This window comes from Mobula hypostoma, chromosome 10, assembly GCF_963921235.1.
Source record: "Mobula hypostoma chromosome 10, sMobHyp1.1, whole genome shotgun sequence".
Taxonomy (NCBI): Eukaryota; Metazoa; Chordata; class Chondrichthyes; order Myliobatiformes; family Myliobatidae; genus Mobula; species Mobula hypostoma.
Window position 1 is genome coordinate 120,177,663 of NC_086106.1, and position 22,409 is coordinate 120,200,071.

At 42.8% G+C, this 22,409-nt stretch overlaps 1 protein-coding gene across 2 annotated transcripts in view; it reads right to left on the bottom strand.

Moving 5' to 3' along the window:
- The window catches only part of tbc1d8b (TBC1 domain family member 8B), a 107,406-nt gene that overhangs the window by 72,679 nt on the left and 12,318 nt on the right, over window positions 1-22,409 (bottom strand). For both annotated transcript variants that reach the window (XM_063061123.1, XM_063061124.1), the window contains exons 2-4: window positions 22,254-22,364; window positions 8,917-9,035; window positions 594-822 (exon numbers count right to left, since the gene is read on the bottom strand). In XM_063061123.1, coding sequence (XP_062917193.1) covers window positions 594-822; window positions 8,917-9,035; window positions 22,254-22,364 — 459 coding nt within the window. The remainder of the gene's footprint in view (window positions 1-593; window positions 823-8,916; window positions 9,036-22,253; window positions 22,365-22,409) is intronic.

Below are 22,409 nucleotides of genomic sequence, written 5' to 3' on the forward strand. Positions count from 1 at the left end.
ACAGCACATCTTTAAGAAAAAAGCCAAAATAAACATGCTAATTAATTAGGTGCCGCCCAGCACGTATTTGTCGGCCCAGATCAGTGCCAATGAAATTGGCAATCGCCTCTGATCTTAAATACGAAATTAAGCATTTTGAAATGATGCAACTGTGTTCTGGAATTCCTCCCAAGGTTTGAGTCTTAGGCATGAGTATCTGCTTTGAATTATGGAGGTACTGGAGATTTATGAGCTAGAGACTGGAGCACGAGAAGCCTACGAGACATACGTTGAAGAAGCTGCATCTAGCTGCCATACGAGCATGGATCAGACTATTACACCCAAAAAAGAGCGATAAAGACACTGCACAAAGATAAATGTGAAGGATAAAAGGTTGGAAAACTAAAGTACGATTAAAATTAAGACTTGTTGGAGGGACGGGAACATACAGAAAAGAAGCCAAAAAAGAGGCCAGCACGGCTGTGAGATCGGGATTCAATTCCCGCTAATGTCTGTAAAGTGGTTCTACATTCTCCCCATGACCACATATTTGCAATTGGATATTAGCTTTTTATGATCAATCAGAAAATAGGATGTAGGACACAGATTCTCACCTTCCTTGCCCAGGAAAAAGGAATAGAAGCTGAGAAAATTGGCACTGAGGTATAACCAGCCTTGGCACGGTACCCTTCCACTCCAGTAACTGCACGAATAGTAGGTCACCAACTTCTCTTGCTCAGGCAGTCCAAACCACTTATCAAACTTCAACAAGACCTCTCGAAATTTCTCAGGGTCATCTTCCTGCTTTATTGATGTACTTTGAGATTCTTCTGCTATTAGCCCCTTGGACAGAAACAATCCAGGATTACATCAAATATGATTTTTAAACAGTCACAGTGGTACATCTCATTAAGCCAATAAACTGATCCAAACAAAAAAAACGCAAGGAAATTTCTTAAAGATACATATTTAGTTGAAATACAAATATCATTTTGAAACAAGTTGTCTTGTAAAATGTTGCAATTTTTTCTGTATAAACGCACAATGATGTTAGGGTAGCATGTACTCAAACTGCTTGAGTAACCATTCTAATTGCTTTTATTATTCATGGATCTAGAGATTCAAGATACAAGACTGTTTACTGTCATTCTTCAGTACAAACGCAAAGGAGAACAAAATGATTGTTACTCCAGATCCGATGCAGCATAAAAAAAAACAATAAGGAGAAATGCGGCAATAAAAATAACAAAAAGCACATTAAATATAAATACAAAAGCAATCCTACAAAACACAATGTACAAGTATCTGAGTGTGGCCGTATACACACAAGATTAGTTTTTATACAAAGACTGATTGTATGTACATGAAGTGACACAAAGCGTAAGAGCATCTGTATACGAGGTGACTGACAGAAAAGTGAAAAAGTGACTCTTGCCAAGAGGAACTTCTAGGTAGCAGCAGGCCATGTGAAAATGCAATAGGACAGTGACTGTGTGAGGTGTGGAGTATAGGCATAAAGCGACAATACACAGGGGATGCAGTGTGCGGAGGGGCTGTGGAGAGGAGTGGCTGTTGTGCATACAGTGGTGGAAGAATATTGGGTGAAAGTGTTGATCAGTGTGATGGCTTGGAGAAAGTAACTGTTTTTGAGTCTGGTGGTCCTGGCATGGATGCTGTGTAGCCTTTTCCCTGATGGAAGTGGAACAAATGGTCTATAAGCAGGGTGGGTGGGATCCTTCATGATATTGATGGCCTTCTACTGTGATCTTTCCCGATACACAGTACGTCTTTGATGAGGGATAGCTTTGGATTCCATTGCTCTGAAAGTTGCAAAATTACATCAGGAAACTTTTAGGAGCAGATGTCTGATCAGCTTTTTGTGCAGCCTTCAAACTACAGAATGGATTCAAAATTAGAAGCACTTTTGACAAGACTGAATGGAAATATTCAGTTCTCCAAGGCTCAGTATTAGGACCCACTGCTGCTTCTAACAATTCAAAAATGATACAGGCAGAATGGTGAAACTAGGCAGACAATGTTAAAACAAGATGGTGAATTGTATTATCATAGAAAGAATAGAAAGAGAAAGTGTGTAAATAACACAACTTTAAAATGTGTACTACATGAAAAAGTGCTTGAAGACAACATTGAGAGAAACAGAACAGATTACCAAAGCCACTGGGACTCCGGAATTTATGAACAAAGGATTACAGTCCACTGTCATTGCTAAACAGAAAACACAAGTTTAGCCCCTACAAGCTAGTACCCAATTTCAGACACCTGAATGACCAGAAGGACTTTGAAAAGCTACAACAGAGATTTACTGATCTGTTAACTACAGAGAAACAGGAATAAGGAGCGAGAGTACGCCATTCAGTCCTTCCAGCCTGTTCTACTATTTCATACAACCATAACTGATCATCCAAGCTCACCCGTTTCTAATTTCTCCCCATTAGAAATATCTAACACCTTTTTGAATGGACTTAATGACTTGGTCTCAGCTCCCTTCCGTGATAGAGAATTCAGATTCAACATTTGGTGGATGAAGACATTTTTCATCTCAGTTGTAAGTGGCCAACCCTATATCCTTGGGCTGTGAGTGCTGAATCTGCACTTTCACACCAGGACACCTTTCTGCATCGAGGCTATCCAATCCCATTAGTATATTATAAACTTCACCAAGGTGTACTCTCATTCTTCTCAACTCAAGCACATGCAGACCCCATCTTCTCAATCTCCTTCATGCACCAAAACCACCATACCAAGGGCCAGTCTGGTGAACCTTCACTGGACTACCCCTTCTCTAACAAGAACAGCATTCCTCAGATGAGGAGATCAAATTACACTCTAGGGTAGGCTCACCACGATGCCATACAACTGAAGACAGACATTTCTGCCCTTGTATCGGATACCTCCAGCTCTGAAAGGCAACAAGCCTTCTTATGCATCTGCTGCACTTCAACACTTATTTCTATTGAAAACTGCACCCTGGTCTCGCTGTAGCCACCAGTGTCCCAATGTCATGCAGTTCAGATAGCAATCTGCCTTTCTATTTTGTGAACAAAGTTGATAACTACATGATTATCCACATTATAATGTGACTGTTTAGCATATGTCCATTCAACTGGTCAAAATTATTCTGGAGCCTCTCTGGATCCTTCTCACAGTTCATACTCCTGTCCAGCTTTTTGTTACCCACAATCTTAGAGACATTACATGTAGCTCCTTCATCTAAATCATTAACACAAGTGGAGAGTTGAGAAAATCTGGGCATTTCTTAAATCAAGGAGTATGAGGAATTTAAGAAAAAACCAAAATGCTGGAAATCTAATAAAGCTTTGACTGAGGTGCAAAACTAAATTATTGAATTGTGTCTAAATTTATTTCCAGTAGCTTAAAGACTGATAGCCAGAAAGTATCATTTAATATAATTGAGAAAAGAACAGGAAAAGCATAAGGAAGAAAAAAAACATCTTTATGACCCGATAGGAGGAATTTGAAATGTGCAGCCTGACAGAGTGATGAATACAGTAACCTACAGAAGGAGTTAAGTACCTGGAGGGTTAAAAAAAACTGCAGGTCAGTAAGAAAAGGAGGACTTAACAAACATCTATTTAAAACGAGTCTAGACAATGGACTGAATGGATTCCTTCTACTGAGAATCCAATACCAACTCGGTCACTGGTGATACAGTTCATAAAAACCCTAGAATTTGATCAAGGCACGACTGCGCAAGCGCAGCAAGTTAGACCGGCAGGAATGATTTTAAAAGAAGACAGCTTTACAGAGCAGGCAACAAAGTAGAGGGAGTCAGAGTAGGAGGGCTTTGGCTCAACGGGGCTTCGGCGAGGTGAGTTGGGTGTGTAGAATAGAAACAGGAAGTAAGTCTGTGAGGTCGGTGTTCTGTACTGGGTGTCAGATGTGGGATGTCCGGGAGACTCCCAGCCTCCCGGATGGCCTTATCTGCACCAGGTGCATCCAGCTGCAGCTCTTTAGAGATCAGGTTAGGGAACTGGAGATGCAGCTCGATGACCTTAGTCTACAGGGAAAGTGAGGAAGTGATAGAGAGGACCTATGGACAAATTGTCACACCAGGGCCTTGGGTGACAGATAAGTGGGTAACAGTCAGGAGAGGGAAGGGCAAGAGTCAAGATACTAGAGAGTACCCTGTGGCTGCCCCCCCTTAACAATAAGTACTCCTGTTTGAGTGTTTGAGTACTGTTGGGGGGACGACCTATCTGGGGGAAGCAACTGTGGCCGCGCCTCTGGCACAGAGTCTGGCCCTGTGGCTCAGAAGGGTAGGGAAAGGAAGAGGATGGCAGCAGTGATAGGGGACTCTATAGTTAGGGGGTCAGACAGGCGATTCTGTGGACACAGGAAAGAAACACGGATGGTAGTTTGCCTCCCAGGTGCCAGGGTTCAGGATGTTTCTGATTGCATCCACGATATCCTGATGTGGGAAGGTGAACAGCCAGAGGTCATGGTGCATACTGATACCATCAACTTGGGTAGGAAAAGGGAGGCGATCCTGAAAACAGACTACAGGGAGTTAGAAAAGAAGCTGAGAAGCAGAACCTCAAAGGTAGTAATCTCAGGATTACTGCCTGAGCCATGCGACAGTGAGTATAGGAATAGAATGAGGTGGAGGATAAATGCATGGCTGAGGGATTGGAGCAGGGAACAAGGATTCAGATTTCTGGATCACTGGGATCTCTTTTGGGGCAGGCGTGACTTAAATCCAAAAGAGACAAATATCCTGGGAGGGAGGTTTGCTAAGGCTACTGGGGAGAGTTTAAACTAGAATTGCTGGGGGGGGGGGTGGAAACTGAATTGAAGAGACGGAAGAAGGGGAGGTTACCTCACAAATAGAGAAAGCTTGTTGGCAGTGTGAGAGGGAGAATAGGCAGGTGATAGAGAAGGGATGTGCTCAGACTGATGGTTTGATATGTGTCTATTTTAATGCAAGAAGCATCATGAACAAAGCAGATGAGCTTAGAACATGAATCAGTACTTGGAACTATGATGTTGTGGCCATTACAGAAACTTGGATGGCTCAGGGGCAGGAACGGCTACTTACAGTGCCAGGCTTTAGATGTTTCAGAACGGACAGGGAGGGAGGCAAAAGAGGTGGGGGTGTGGCACTGCTGATCAGAGATGGTGTCATGGCTACAGAAAAGGAGGAAGTCATGGAGGGATTGTCTACTGAGTGTCTGTGGGTGGAAGTTAGAAACAGAAAGGGGTCAATAACACTATTGGGTGTTTTTATAGACCACCCAATAGTAACAGGGACATTGAGGAACAGATAGGGAGACAGATTCTGGAACGGTGAAGTAATAACAGGGTTGTCATGACACAGTATGTAGATAAGCCTACAAAAGAGAGAAGCTGTACTTGATCTGGTATTGGGAAATGAACCTGGTCAGGTGTCAGATCTCTCAGTGGGAGAGCGTTTTGCAGATAGTGATCACAATTCTATCTCCTTTACCATAGCAATGGAGAGGGATAGGGACAGACAAGTTAGGAAAGTGTTTAATTGGAGTAAGTAGAAATATGAAACTATCAAGCAGGAACTTGGAAGCATAAATTGGGAACAGATATGCTTAGGGAAATGTATGGCAGAAATGTGGCAAATGTTCAGGAGATATTTGCACAGGTATGTTCTGCATAGGTACATTCCAACGCCATCACAGAGCAGGAGATGCAGCGTGAAATGGACTGCTTCTCACAAGCCTGCAACAACTTCAGTCTCACTATCAGCACCAAAAAGACCGAAGTTATGTACCAGCCTGCCCCAGGAAAGCCATACCAGGAGCCGCGCATCACGGTGAAGGGCCAGAACCTCCAGGCAGCATACTCTCTCGCGCAGTGAACATAGACGCTGAGGTCAACAACAGGATTGCCAAAGCCAGCGCCACCTTTGGGAGACTCCTTGAGAACGTCTGGGAGTGGAGAGGACTCAGCCTTACCACCAAGCTGAAGGTCTACTGTGCAGTGGTCCTTACCACCCTCCTTTACGCCAGCGAGACCTGGACTGTCTACAGCAGACACGCCAAACAGCTCAACCATTTTCACCTGAGCTGTCTCTGCAGACTCCTCCACATCAGGTGGCAGGACAAAGTCCCCGACACGGAAATCCTGGAACGAGCTGGGCTCTGCAGCGTCTACACCCTCCTGCTGAAAGCCCAAGCCAGGTGGGCTGGACATGTGGTCAGAATGCCAGACAGCCGATTGCCTAAGCAGCTGCTGTACGGAGAACTGTGTCAGGGCAAGCGCTCAGTCGGGGGGCAGAAGAAACGTTACAAAGACTGCCTGAAAGCGTCCCTCAAAGGCCTGGGTGTCGACATCAACACATGGGAGACGCTTGCCCTTGACCGTCCAGCTTGGCGCAGCAAGATCACCACAGGAGCCCGTGCAGCTGAAGTCCAGCGCATCATCGAGGCGCAATGAAAGCGTGCTGTGCGCAAGGCCTGAGCAGCATCCACTGCCACGACAGCACCCACCCACTTGTGTCCCACATGTGGGCAAGCCTTCAGGGCCCGGATTGGCCTCATCAGTCACCTCCGGACCCACAGCCACCAATCTCCTATTTGACTTTGAATCCATGGTCATCTTCGACTACGAAGGACGAAGAACAACAACAACAACATTCCAGTGAGACAGGGTGAGGATGGTAGGGTACAGGAACTGTGGTGTACAAAGGCAGTTGAAAGTCTAGTCAAGAAGAAAAGAAAAGCTTATGAAAGGTTCAAAAAACTAGATAATGATAGAGATCTAGAAAATTATAGGGCTAGCAGGAGGAGCTTAAGATTGAAATTGGGTGAGCCAGAAGGGGCCATGAGAAGGCCTTGGTGAGCAGGATTAAGGAAAACCCCAAGACACTCTACAAGTATGTGAAGAGCAAGAGGATAAGACGTGACAGAATAGAACCAATCAAGTGTGACAGTGGAAAAGTGTGTATGGAACCGGAGGAGGTTACAGTGGTACTTAATGAATACTTTGCTTCAGTATTCACTACGGAAAAGGACCTTGGCGATTGTAGGGATGACTTACAGTGGGCTGAAAAGCTTGAGCATATAGACAATAAGAAAGAGGATGTACTGGAGCATTTGGAAAGCATCCAGTTGGATAAGTCACCAGGACCAGACAAGATATACCCCAGGCTACTGTGGGAGGTGAGGAAGGAGATTGCTGAGCCTCTGGCAATGATCTTTGCATCATCAATGGGGACAGGAGATGTTCCAGAGGATTGGAGGGTTGCAGATGTTGTTCCCTTGATCAAGAGAAGGGTTAGAAATAGCCCAGGAAATTATAAACCAGTGAGTCTTACTTCAGTTGTTGGTAGGTTGATGGAGAAGATCCTGAGAGGCAAGATTTATGAACATTTGGAGAGGCACAACATAAATAGGAATAGTCAGCATGGCTTTGTCAAGGACAGGTCGTGCCTTACGAGCCTGAATGAATTTTTTGAGGATGTGACTCAACACATTGATGAAGGCAGAGCAGTAGATGTAATGTATATGGATTTCAGCAAGGCATTTGATAAGGTACCCCATGCAAGGCTGATTGAGAAAGTAAGGAGGAATCAGATCCAGGGGGACATTGCTCTTTGGATTCAGAACTGGCTTGCACACAGCAGGCAAAAAGTGGTTGTAGATGGGTATATTGTATATGGTGGTTGGTGACCAGTGGTGTGTCTCAGAGATCTGTTCTGAGACCTTTTCTCATTGTGATTTTTATAAATGACCTGGATGAGGAAGTGGAGGATGGGTTAATAAATTTGCTGATGACACAAAGGTTAGAGATGTTGTGGATAGTGTAGATGGCTGTCAGAGGTTACTGTGGGACATTGATAGGATGCAAAACTGGGCTGAGAAGTGGCAGATGGAGTTCAACACAGATAAAGGTGAGGTGATTCATTTTGGTAGGTCAAATATGATGGCAGAATATAGTATTAATGGTAAGACTCGGCAGTGTGGAGAATCAGAGGGATCTTGGGGTCTGAGTCCATAGGACACTCAAAGCTGCTGCACAGGTTGACTGCCTGGTTAAGAAGGCATACGGTGTATTGGCCTTTATCAACTGTGGGATTGAGTTCAAGAGCCAAGAGGTAACATTATAGCTATATAGGATCCTGGATAGACCTCACTTGGGAGTACGGTGCTCAGTTCTGGTCACCTCACTACAGGAAGGATGTGGAAACTATAGAAAGGGTGTACAGGAGATTTACAAGGATGTTGCCTGGATTGGTGAGCATACCTTATGAGATTAGGTTGAGTGAACTTGGCCTTTTCTCCTTGGAGCGACGTAGGATGAGAGGTGAACTGATAGAGGTGTTTAAGATGATGAGAGGCATTGATCGTGTGGATAGTCAAGAGGTTTTTTTTCCCCTACAACTGAAATGGCTAACAGAAGAAGACATACCTTCCAGGTGCTTGGAAGTAGGTACAGAGGAGATGTCGGGGCAAGTTGTTGTTTTTTTTTTTAAAACGCAGAGAGTGGTGAGTGGTGAATGGGCTGCCAGCAACGGTGGTGGAGGCGGATATAATAGGGTCCTTTAAGAGGCTCCTGCATAGGTACATGGAGTTTAGAAAAATAAAGAGGGCTATGGGTAAACTTAGGTAATTTCTAAAGTAAGTACATATTTGGCACAGCATTATGGGTCAAAGGGCCTGTACGGCGCTGTAGGTTTGCTATGTTTCTGTTTCTATTATAAACAGATGGACATGGTGGAACAATATGTTGATTTATCATGTTTGTTAAAAAACTACTACAATAGAATTTGATTTATTACACTACTTGCTTCATACCCAACTTATAACTTCTGTAACTAAGGCTTGAAACCAGAAAATAGGAAAATAAGCAAAAAAAGAGAAATATAAGCAAAAATAAAAATGGAAAAGAAAACAACTTCTTGTGGGCTGAGAAATCTGCTCTTACCCGTACTTTTCCCTGAATAAAGCTGGTAACATCTTCATTACTGTCAAATATGGAAAGTATTGGCATCACATTTTTCTCCAGCCATTCCCAGTGTTGGTTTATTTCTTCACTGCTGGCTCCTAGTTTAGACAAAAAGAAAAAAAAAGTCCATTTGAAATTTTTAAAGCCCATGACTAAATATACATTTATCCATTTTAAGCAAACAAAGCCAATCAAATGGGAATCACTCTGGTTACTTGAGCAAGTAAAGCTCCTTAAGCAGCACACATTTAAAAACAGACAGACCTGAACATCCTCGCAGGTAATTTCTTAGAGCATGTGAACAACGGGTAAAATAGAGGCCAAAGACTTATCATCCAATTGCTATTTAGCTAATAAAATCAGGATTCAGACTCTTTTGATTAATAACTGGAGACTCCAACTGTTCTGGCCACTGTTTCATTGCTTTATTCAATTGTCACAGTTCTCATTTTCTGAACATCTTCAACTCTCTTACTAAAACTCATAAATAAGGTTAGTGAAAAAACTTATGTTCTGGCCTTTCACATACTATACACAAGCAACAGAAGATACACTCCAACAGAATCTGTGACCTCTGAGGCAGATTTACACCAAATATCAAGAGATTATTAGTAGGCTATAAAAGGAGACAACATAGCAAAGATTTGTTCCAATAAAAATAATGCAGGAATAGCTGCAATACAAAAATGAAAGTTGTATTAGATTAACCAGTTGGCATAGTGTCAAAAGCTATGTATCAAAGTATTGTATCTTATAATGAAGGCACATGCAACTTTCATATGTCATGAAATCTGCCTTAAGTTCAGTAGAATTTTGGTCAAATCTTCATTCTGTCTCCATCACTATGTAAGAGGTGCCATCACAAAATTAGGTAGTCATTTTCCTGAAAACCACAAAATAATTTCAAGTCTTCCCCAACCAGAAGCCCTGAATGAACTAAGAGATCCACAATCTGCTGAGGGCCAGATCAGCGGCATTCAGGACTGGTGACCAAGCAAGATACAGAGATCCAGGTACAAATGCCGGAAAGCCATCTCACATGAGAAGTGGCAAGTCCAGACCGAACTAGAATCACAAAATGATGCTCGACAACTGTGGCACAGCTTGAACGCTGTCACCTCCCATAAAGTAAAACCAAGCTGACAAAAAGGTTTTGCTTCTAGACAAGCTCAAAGCTCTTCATACTCACTTTGACCCACAAAACATGGAGGCAGCTTCATGAACCTTCACAGCCCCTAACAACACTTATGTTTTCAGTCTCTCAGGTCAACGTGAGAGCATCCTTCAGGAAGCTGAACTCATGGAAAGCATCTGGCCCTGATGAGGTACCTGGCCAAGTACCAAAAACCTACGCTGATCAACTGGCTGGAGTGTTCACCGATATCTTTAACCATTCACTTCAGCATTCTTATTTACCCACCTGCTTCAAGCTAGCTTCAATTATACCGGTGCCTAAGACGACCATGGTAACCTGTCTCGAGGACTTTCATCCAGTAGGACTGAAATGCACCGTGATGAATTGCTTTGAGAGGCTAATGATGAAGCATACAATTCCTGTCCAAGCAGCAACTAGGATCCGCTCTGGTTTGCCAACCATCGCAACAAGTCAACAGCAGATGCCATTAGCTCTTCGCTCAACTCTGGAACATCTGGACAGTGAAAATGCATACATCAAGATGCTCTTCATTGACTACAGCTTTGCATTCAATACCATCATCCCCTCAAAAACTCATCATGAAACAGGATACTCATTTCCTCACTCGCAGACCTCATTCAGTTTGGGTTGGCAGCAACAAATCCTCCACATTCACTACCAGCACACATGCACCATGGAACTGTGTGTTTAGCTCCCTGCTCTACTCGCTTTAAACTTATGACTGTGAGGCTAAGCACAGCTCCAATGCCATATTTAAGATGACCACTATCATTAACCAAATCAACGGTTGCGACAAATCAACATGTACGAGGGAGTTTGAAAGTCTGGCTGAGTGATGCCACAACAACTACCTGTCACAAAATGTCAGCAAAACCAATGAGTTGATTACTGACTGAAGGAGGAGGAAGCTGGTCATCCATGAGCGAGCACGAGCGAGTCCTCATTGGGGTGATCAGAGGTGGAAAGGTTGGCAACTTTAAGTTCCTAGGCAGTTTCATTTCAAAGGATCTGTCCTGAGCCTAGCACACAAGTGCCATTACAAAGAAAGTACAGCAGGAATCTCAACGTTCATACAATTTCCGAAGATTCGGTAAACATCTGTAGATGCGTAGTGGAGAGTATACTGAATAGCTGCATCATAGCATGGTATAGGAACACTGATGCCCTTAAATGGAAAAAAAAACTACAAAAATTAGTGGATACCGCCCAGTATATCATTGGTGTACTGAGCACTGCACAGGAGATCCTTTACAATTTGAAATGCTTGCCTGCTGTTGTTCTTGTTCAGGATATCTTCTATCTCTGTACACTGTCTCTCAATGCATTCTTCCTTGGCCTTGATCATGTTTTTCCTGATCGTCTTGCTGATCTCTCTGTATGCTACAGCTCCTGTTGATGCGAAGGACCTCACTAAGCAGAGTCTGAGTGACTAAACTGAGTCACCACTAGCCAACGCAAAGAAGGAAACTGTCTCACAGAAGATGAAGACATTCTCAAAGGATGGACTGAGTGTTATTCAGACCTTTCCAACCATCAGACCCAAGGAGATCCCAGCATACTAGCAAGCCAGGTCGCGTCAAAATGACATGGCTTTCCAATTCTGCGGCAAGAAGCAGAAGCTGCCATAAGATGGCTGAAAAATGAGAAAGCTGCAGGAATAGACAACATCCCAGCTGAGCTGACAAAACATGGAGGAGAGACAGTGACAGACATGCTCACCAATATCTGCAACAAAATCGCTCACCATCACTCTCCCAAAGAAAGACAACTTACAGCAGAGGCCAGGATTATAGAACCATAAATCTTATCAGCCATGCAAGCAAAGTGACATTGAAAGTCATATTGAACAGACTAAAACTACAGACAGAAGAAATAATCACCAAAGAGCAGGCTGGATCCAGAAGTGGAAGTAGTACAAAAGAACAGATATTCAACCTCTTAGAACTGTGAGAAAAATACAGCCCACGTCAACAGGACATCTTCTACATGTTCATAAACTTCAAGAAGGTATTCGATAGGGTGTGGCATGATGTATTCTGAGCCACAATGAAGAGATACAACATGGGCCAGAAGCTGATCCAAACCATCAAGCCACGCTACACCAAAGCTAGAAGTGTGGTACTTGCTCGAGGCATAAATAGAAGTGGTTCTACAAGTCACTTGGAGTCCGACAAGGCTGCCTCTTTTCACCCACGCTGGTCAACGTTTCCTGGAGCAAATAATAACAGATGCCCTGTAAGGCCATATCAACACAGATCGGAGGACAGATCATAACCAACCACAGGTTCGCTGATGACACTGATGGGCTGGCAAGAAGTAAGGATGAATTGGCCAGCCTCGTCAACTATCTGGGTGATACATCTACTAGATATGGCATGGAGATCAGCACAGAGAAAGCCAAACTGATGAAGAACAGGGAGGAGCAAACCATGACAAAAATCAGAGTCAGTGGACAGGAACGAGAGACTGCCACTGTCAAACGGTTCAAGTATCTTGGCGCCATCATCAACCAAGGATCAAACCCTGAAGTCCTTGCAAGGACAGCCCAAACAACAGCAAAGCTGGTTAAACTAAAACCAATCTGGAGGGACAATAACATCACTCTCAGATCCAAGTTGAAACTCCTGCATGCATCTGTGCTCTCCATCTTCCTGTATGCATGCGAGTCACGGACTTTGACAGCAGAACTACAAAAAAAAAGACCCAGGCAGTAGAAATGAGATGCCTTAGAAGGCTCCTCCACATCTATACAGACCATATCTCAGCAACAAAGTATGAAGAACCATCAGCCAGCACATGAGACACTATGAAGATCTACTGTCCACAGTAAAGAAGAGGAAACTGAGATGGTATGGCCACATAACAAGATCAAATGGACTCTCACAGACCTTCTTCAGGAAACAGTGCAGGGAAATGAAAAAAGGGCAGACAGAGTAAAAAAAAAATGGGCAGACAACATTGCAGAGTGGACTGGAGAGAGCATTGCTGCATCCCAGGCACTCATCCACAACCATGAGAGAGGGGCAACTGGTGCAGCGCTCTTCTGTACAGTGCCCCTACGACCCAGGTGGGTTGTGGGATCTGTAACCGTAACTGCACAGGAAAGCAGCATCCATCATCCAGGCCTTCCTCTTTCCTCACTGCTGCCATCTGAAAGGATGTACTGGAGCTTCAAGTCCAACACCACCAGGTTCAGGAACAGTAATTACCCCTCAACCATCAGGCTCTTGAACTAGAAGGAATAATTTCGCTCAACTTCACTCACTTCAAGAATGAACCGTTCCCACAACCTATGGACTCGCATTCAAGGACTCTTTATCTCATGTTCTCAATAATAAATATTTTTTTTGTATTTGCAGTTTGTTGTATTTTGTACATCGGTTGTTTACCCATTTTGTAGTGTGCAGTTTTTCATTGATTCTATGGTGTTTCTTTGTATTTAGTGTGAATGCCCACAAGAAAATGGATCTCAGGGTTGTAGGTGGTGACATACTTGTATTTTGATAATGAATTTATTTTGAACTTTGATCACTGCTTAAGATAACTACAATCATTCAGGCTTCGATGAAAGATGCATCACAGAATCGCTAACTAAAGTCAATGTAGTTAGCACTCCTGTACCTAATAAAGTGACCACTGCGTGGATGTTCATGATCTTCTACTGCTGTAGCCCATCCACTTCATGGTTTGTTGTGTTTTATGCTCAGAGATGCTCAACTGTGCATTACGGTTGTAACACGTGAGTTGCTGTCACCTTCCTGTCACCTTGAACCAGTCTAGCCATTCTCCTCTGACCTCTCTCATTTGGTGGACAAGGCCTTTTTTCCCACAGAACTGCTGCTCTCTGGATGTTTTTGGTTACTACGTCATTCTCTGTAAACTCTGGAGACTGTTGTGTGTGAAAATTTCAGGAGATCAGCAGTTTATAAGATACTCAAGTCACCCCATCTAGCACCAACAATCATTCCATGGTCAAAGAAACTTGGATCACATTTCTTTCCCATTTTGATGTCTGGGCTGAACAATTGATCCTCTTAGACCACAAGATATAGGAGCAGAATCAGGCCATTCGGCCCATCGAGTCTGCTCCGCAATTCAATCATGGGCTGATCCAATTCTTCCGGTCATCCCCACCCCGCTGCCTTCTCCCCATACCCTTTGAGGCCCTGGCTAATCAAGAACCTATCCATCTCTGCCGTAAATGCATCCAATGACTTGGCCTCCACAGCCACTTGTGGCAACAAATTCCACAAATTTACCACCCCTGACGAAAGTAATTTCTCTGTATCTCTGTTCTAAATGGACGTCCTTCAATCCTGAAGTTGTGCCCTCTTGTTCTAGAATCCCCTACCATGGGAAATAACTTTGCCATATCGAATCTGTTCAGGACTTTTAACATTTGGAATGTTTCTATGAAATCCCCCCTCATTCTCCTGAATTCCAGGGAATACAGCCCAAGAGCTGCCAGACGTTCCTCATATGGTAACCTTCTCATTCCTGGAATCCTTCTCGTGAATCTTCTCTGAACCCTCTCCAATGTCAGTACATCCTTTCTAAAATAAGGAGCCCAAAACTGCACACAATACTCCAAGTGTGGTCTCACGAGTGCCTTATAGAGCTTCAACATCACATCCCTGCTCGTATACTCTATACCTCTGGAAATGAACGCCAACATTGCATTTGGCTTCTTCATCGACTCAACCTGGAGGTTAACCTTTAGGGTATCCTGCACAAGACTCCGAAGTCCCTTTCAATCTCTGCATTTTGAATACTCTCCCCATCTAAATAACAGTCTGCTCATCTATTTCTTCCACCAAAGTGTATGGCCATACACCTTCCAATATTGTATTTCATTTGCCACTTCTTTGCCCATTCCCATAAACTATCCAAGTCTCACTGCAGGCTCTCTGTTTCCTCAACACTACCCGCTACTCTACCTATCTTTGTATCATTGGCAAATTTAGCCACAAATCCATTAATCTCACTGTCCAAATCATTGACATACATCGTAAAAAGCAGTGCTCCCAACACCGACACCTGTGGAATTCCACTGGTAACCAGCAGCCAGCCAGAATAGGATCCCTTTATTCCCACTCTGTTTTCTGCCTATCAGCTAATGCTCCAGCCATGCTAGTAACTCCTCTGTAGTTCCATTGACTCTTATCTTGCTAAGCAACCTCATGTGCAGTACCTTGACAAAGGCCTTCTGAAAATCCAAGTACACCACATCCATTGCATCTCCTTTGTCTACCCTGCTTGTAATTTCCTCAAAAAATTGCAGTAGGTTAGTCAGGCAGGAATTTCCTTTCAGGAAAGCATGTGGCTTTGGCCTATCTTGTCATGTGCCTGCAGGTACTCTGTAATCTCATCCCTAACAATCAACGCCTATTTTGTCATGTGCCTGCAGGTACTCCGTAATCTCATCCCTAATGATCAACTCCAATAACTTCCCAACCACTGATGTCAGGCTAACAGGTCTATAGTTTCCTTTCTGCTGCCTTTCTGCACCCTTTTTAAATAGCAGAGTAACATTTGCAATTTTCCAGTTATCTAGTGCAATGCCAGAATCTATCGATTCTTGAAAGATCATAGTTAATGCCTCCGCAATCTCTCCAGCTACTTCCTTCAGAACCCCAGGGTTCATTCTATCAAGTCCAGGAGATTTATCCACCCTCAGACCATTAAGCTTCCTGAGCACCTTCTCAGTCGTAGTTTTCACTGCACAAACTTCACTTCCCTGACACTCTTGAATGTCCGGTATACTGCAAATGTCTTCCACTGTGAAAACGATGCAGATGGAAAATATAAGCTGTATACCAATATGTTTCACTGAAATCTAACAACAACAATCCATTTCACTCAACTCCCTTCCCTCCACATTGGCTCAACCCATCCTGAGCTAATGTTGTCAATCCTTATTTCATCAACCTTAATGAATGGCAATAAAAGATCAGATTAAGAGATGAATTCTCTCTCCAAAAAAAAGATAAAAGAAAACTATATTGTTAAAGACCTCTCTGCCCCTCCCACCCCACACCCTCCAGACCAAGGTTAAACTAATATAACACCAGGAAATCTGCAGACACTGGAAATTCAAGCAACACATAAAAAAATGCTGGTGAACGCAGCAGGCCAGGCAGCATCTATAGGAAGAGGTACAGCTGACGTTTTGGGCCGAGTCTCTTCGTCAGGACTAACTGAAATAAGAGATAGTAAGGGAGATTTGAAAGTGGGAGGGGGAGGGGGAGATCCAAAATGATAGGAGAAGACAGGAGGGGGAGGGATGGAGCCAAGAGCTGGACAGGTAATTGGCAAAAGGGATATGAGAGGATCAGGGGACGGGAGCCCTAGGGAGAAAGAAAGGGGGAGGGAAGCCCAGAGGATGGGCAAGGAGTATAGTGAGAGGGACAGAGGGAGAAAAAGAGAGAGAAAAAAGTTTAACTACTATAGATTTGCAGAAAGCAAAAACAAGATAAAGATATACCCATGACGACTGTATAGAGATAGCTTCTTGGCAGTCAGCAACGAAACATTTGCAGCAACAAAAATCACTCCTCCATTGGACTACGAACCGTGATCTACACTTACTCCGAGCATTCTCTGATGACAAATGCTACAGCAATTTTGCTGTCACCCACCACTTTAAAAAAAACAAATGTTTGATTATGCAAAACCTCTATTTTCAGTAAAAACAAATATTAAACTGTAACTAGGATGTATTGTTTTGAATGCCCAAATAGCAAAATAATTGTTCTGTCAACAGTCTTTAGACTAAACTCTGTAATTTCCTAATACAAACCTTCAACAGGAGTTGTGCCTAAATCCAACAGAATGTCATGCTCCCAAGAATAATTACAACTGTGAGGACGTCTAAACTATTTCCTAATATAAACTTAATATTTAAAATCTCACATGATACTAAAAGCTAATAATAACAAAGAAATACAATCAAATAATATAATAATTATAATTGCTGCAAAGCTTAATACAACGTTGGCCAGGTAAATTATTACTCTGAGGTTGATTACCAGTTTATTAGCTGGCAGATCAAAGAAAAATCACCATTACTTATGACAGCATCTTAGTATCAGTTACATCCTCCTGAAATGTAAGACGAGGTTTTGGGTTCAGAATGACTGCTGTGAAGGTGTCTGAAATTTGATCTGTACTGAAGTGCCAAGTACTAAGTTGTGGGAAACTTGCCACTGATAATATTAATATTTAATATTTGAAAGGAATTGAGGCCCTGTATGCAACCAGATTACTGCAGAACCATGGATTACAAACCTGGCAACTGACATTCCCAACTTTTGAAAGACTTGGGTTTACAGCTAATGGAAGAGAAAAGGAGGCATTACAAGGACATAGATTTTATTTCCCTTGTGAGGCAAGTTTTCAAGGATGCTGCAGGATACACAGTCAGGCTATGTCCACACTAGGCCGGATAATTTTGAAAATGCCATTTTCGAGTAAGAACGACAGGCGTCCACACTATGCATTTTTCAAAATATCTCTGTCCACACTAAAACGGATATTTGGGCAAATCTCCTCCTACTGGGCATGCGCAGATGCATCTACAGAAAACAAGCGAAGAGGAAACGGTATAATATTCACGTTTCTGCAGCGGCGTTGTGCTATTTCCATTGGTCAAAAACTAGAGTACCAACAACAACAGCGAAAGAAAGTTTTCAAAAATGTCTTCGAGGAATACAAAGAAAACCTCCGCTGGAAAAAGCAGACTGGACTTCTTCGTTTAGACAGACAATGAAATCGAGCTGTTTCTGCGCGTTACAAATGGCTACAAAGTCAGCAAAGCAGTGGAGAAGGTGGAGGGAGATGTTTAACTCCAAACAAGTATTAACGTAGACAATAAAGTTAACAACACACACATGAAGCCGTCCTCTACCCAAGATCAACAAGTGAGTGGAATCTTCTGCCGCCAGACCTGCACATTAATATGACATTAATATTTTTAAAGACACACTCAATCAAATCAATTTAGGGGATATACTCAAAAAAGTTCACTTTACAATTTAACTCTCACGCCATTCTCACCGACTGCGCGTTATAACAGCCGTCAGCAGAGCTTGCGCAGTACCAAGCAGAAGCAGAAAAAGCACTGTTGTTGTGGTGTTGTCATGACAATGTTTTTAAATCTCTCCGTTTACCCCGTCCACACTACAACACGAAACAATCGTTTTCAAAGTTACACACTCTGGAGAGTGTTTTCGAAAATCTCCATTTTCAGGGGATGAAAACGCTGTTTCAGTGTGGACGGAGGGTCAAAACGAAGAGTAAAAGCTTTGTTTTCAAAATTATCTGGCGTACTGTGGACGTAGCCTCAGTAACCATATTAGAAACACCAGTAAACCTGCTCGATATTGCAAATCTCTATCAGTCAATCATATGGCAGCAACTCCATGCATAAAGCATTCAGACATGGTCAAGAGATTCAGTTGTTGTTCAAGCCAAACATCAGAATAGGGATGAAATATGATCTAAGTGACTTTGACCATGGAATGATTGTTAGTGCTAGACGAGGTGGCTTGAGTATGTCAGAAACTGTTGATCTCCTGGGATTTTCACACACAACAATGTCTAGAGTTTACAGAGAATAGCACGAGAAAAAAAAACATCCAGTGAGCAGCAATTCTGTGGGCGGAAATGCCTTGTTAATGAGAGAAGTCTGACAAAAATGGCAAAACTGATTCAAGCTGCCAGGAAGGCAACAATAATTCATATAACCATGTGTTACAACAGCGGTGATCAGAAGAGCATCTCTGAACACCCAGCACATCAAACCTTGAAGTGGACAGGCTATAGTAGCAGAAGACCATGAACATACATTCATTATTAGATACAGCAAGTAATAAAGTGGCCACTGAGTGTGCATCAGTTTGAAATTTGGATAGAGATATGGCAGATGGAGTAGAATGTGAGGCAATGCATTTTGGGAGGTCAAATTCAAGAGTAAAAAAATACAGTCAATGAAAGGATCCTCAGAAGCTTTGATACACAGAGGGATCTTTGGATCCAAGTTCGCAACTCCAGGAGGAGAAGAAATATTTAGTAAATGATTCAACATAATGAGTAGTTTTGTTATACTGAATAAAAACAAAACATTTCCACTAGCAAAAATAAACGATGCAAACAAAAGAAATGGAAAAAACATAATTTAAAGGAGACGAGAATGTTTTTTTTTTAAGTGCTCCATTTTACTTAACTGTTCTCATCAAAAATTGCAGGGTCAAAGTTCAAAATACATTATCAAAGAGTGTATACTATATACAACTAAGAGATTGGTCTCCTTACAGCCAGTCACAAAACAAAGAAGCCCAATAGAAGCAACACACATCAAAGTTGCTGGTGAACGCAGCAGGCCAGGCAGCATCTCTAGGAAGAGGTACAGTCGACGTTTCAGGCCGAGACCCTTCGTCAGGACTTGTCCTGTCCTGACGAAGGGTCTCGGCCTGAAACGTCGACTGTACCTCTTCCTAGAGATGCTGCCTGGCCTGCTGCGTTCACCAGCAACTTTGATGTGTATTGCTTGAATTTCCAGCATCTGCAGAATTCCTGTTGTTTGCGTTTTAGTAAAGCCCAATAAAATCTATTTTTTTTTTAAAAAAAGACCATTAAACACCCAATGTTTGTGCAAAGAAAGCGCAAAACATGTAAACAATAAAAAACATTCAGAAATAAAATTCACGAAAGTGAGTTCACAGCCATGTAGCCAATCATCATTGCAGCCAGTCCAGGAGCCCGTTAATTGCAGACAACAGCCTCAGCTCAGGTCAGAGACATGTAAACCTTGTCGAGCAGCGAGCTGAACACTGGCCCATTCCTCGCCTCTGGCCCTGACACCCTGACCTTTTCAATCTGGCCCAGCACTTAGACTGGCCAAACCTCAGCTTATTCCTCGCTCTCGGACCCAGGCCCTGTCTCTTCGATATGCTCTTGGGCCCAGGCTCTGCTGCCACGCCTTGGGTCACCTTGCCTTAGATCTGCCACTTTGAATCAGCTTCAACTCCACTCCAGCAACAATCAAACACTGGGTCATTCCTCGTTCTCAGGCCTGGGCCCCTCCAACTCAATCCGGCGCATACAAGCCACACTACAACCATCCTGCATCTTCAAAACTTCGGCTCACAGTATAAAAATGCCAGGTCATACAGGCAGTTCAAAAGCTCAACTCTGAAAGGTAAGTTACCAGCCATTCATTGCATTGATCATTGTCCAGAAAAAGTGTAACTAATATAGTTCGGATTTGTTTGCTGTCTGTAAAATGTCACTGTGTTTCACTAGCGCCATCTTAAACCAGAGCAGTTACTTAAAAGAAAAGACTACATGCTTAAGATTTTTAAATGAGGATTTGCTGATGCATTATTTTATATGTTGGACTGCTGCCCAGTAACTCTGACGTGCATCATCATGAAGCGGTTTGAGAGACTCATCATGGCACCCGTGCAACGTCAACTCACTGCAATACATCTATCACTCAAACAGATCTATGACTGAGACCATCTCACTGGCCTTACATTCAACTCTGAACCAACTGCAGAGTGAAGACACCTGCATTATACTACAGTTTATTGACTATTGCTCTGCCTTCAATACTATCATTCCAAACAAACTCATCACCAAACTCCATTACCAAGGAGTCAACACCTCCCTCTGCAACTGGATCATCGACTTCCTTACCAACAGATCACAAACAGTAAGGAAAGGCAGCAACACCACCAAAATTATTCGCAATACTCACTGGTGCTCCACAAGGTTGCATCCTCAATGCTCTGCTCTACAATCTGTAAACTCATGACTGTGCAGACAGATTCTGGTCTAACTCCATTCAGAAGTTGCAAATGAGACTATCATAGTGGGCTGTATCTCAAATAATGGGTCAGAGTACAGGAAGGAGATGGAGAACTCAAGTTAATGGCATCATAGCAAAAAAGATTCCCTCAATGTCAGCAAAACAGAGCTGGTCATTGACTTCGGGGGGGGGTGGGAATCAACCACAAAAATGAGGAAATCTGCAAATGCTGGAAATCTGGGGGGTGGGGGGGAGAAGAGATGTGCACATGCTCCTGTCTACATGAACTGTGCTAAGGTGAAGAGGGTTGAGAGCTTCAAGTTACGAGAAGTGAAGATCACCAATAAACTGTCCTTGTCCAGCCACATATAGACACCATGGCCGTGCAAGCTCACCAGTTTCTACTTCCCCAGGAAACTAAAGAAACTTGGTATGTCCCCTTTGACTCTCACCGATTTTTATCAATGCATCATAGAAAGCATCCTATCTCGATGCATCACGGCTTGGTATGGCAATGGCTCTGCATGTGACCACAAAAATATGCTGAGCTGTGGACACAGTTCAGCACATCACAGAATCTAGCCTATCCTTCATGGAATTTGTCAATACCTCTCACTGCCTCAGTAAAAGAAGCCAGAATAATCAAAGACCCCACCATTCTAAATATTCTCCTCACCTCTCCAAGAGACAGAAGATACCACGTCTGAAAGCACGTACCACCAGGCTCAAGGACAGTTTCTACAATGCTCTTATAACACTACCGACTGGTTCTGTCGTATACTAAGATGGAGTCTAGAACTCAAGATTTACCTCATTATGACCTCTCACTTTATTGCCTATCTGCACTGTTCTTTCTCTGTAAATGCATTTAATTCTGCATTCTGTTATTGCTTTACCTTGTAGGTCAAAGAAAAACATCAAACTCCCAACGGGCAAAAAAAAAGAACAAATCGCCCAAACAGCAAAAAAAAACAAGTGAAAAACACAGAATATAAAACATCAAACCAGTCCAGACATATTCAGTTCACTCAGTTCAATCTAGTGCTGCGTTGTTCGTTAACATCAGGTCACAGAGCCAGTGGACCCAATCGAAATTGCACAAAATGCAACAAAATAGGAGTACAGTAACCAGAAACAGATCATAGCATGAACTACAGAGTCTAATCCACAAAACACGTTGATTAAACCTGTACTTTGGTACGTGTCATTAATAAACCAATTCCAACTCAACATGTTAACTAACATAGCTTCAACTAACCAAGTTCTGCAAATCCCAAACTAATGATGATTAAAGATTTAGCTATAATGATTAATACAAGTTTTTATTTACAAAGTAATGTTATGACTTACCACAGGCAATTGACCAATAAATCTGCGATTCTGGTATCTGATGTAGGATGCGATATGGAGCTACTTTGGAAGTTGAATCAAACACAGTGTCAAGTGTTCCAACAAGGAGACCTGTAGAAACCAAAAACAGATATTGCAATTTAACACACATAAAAG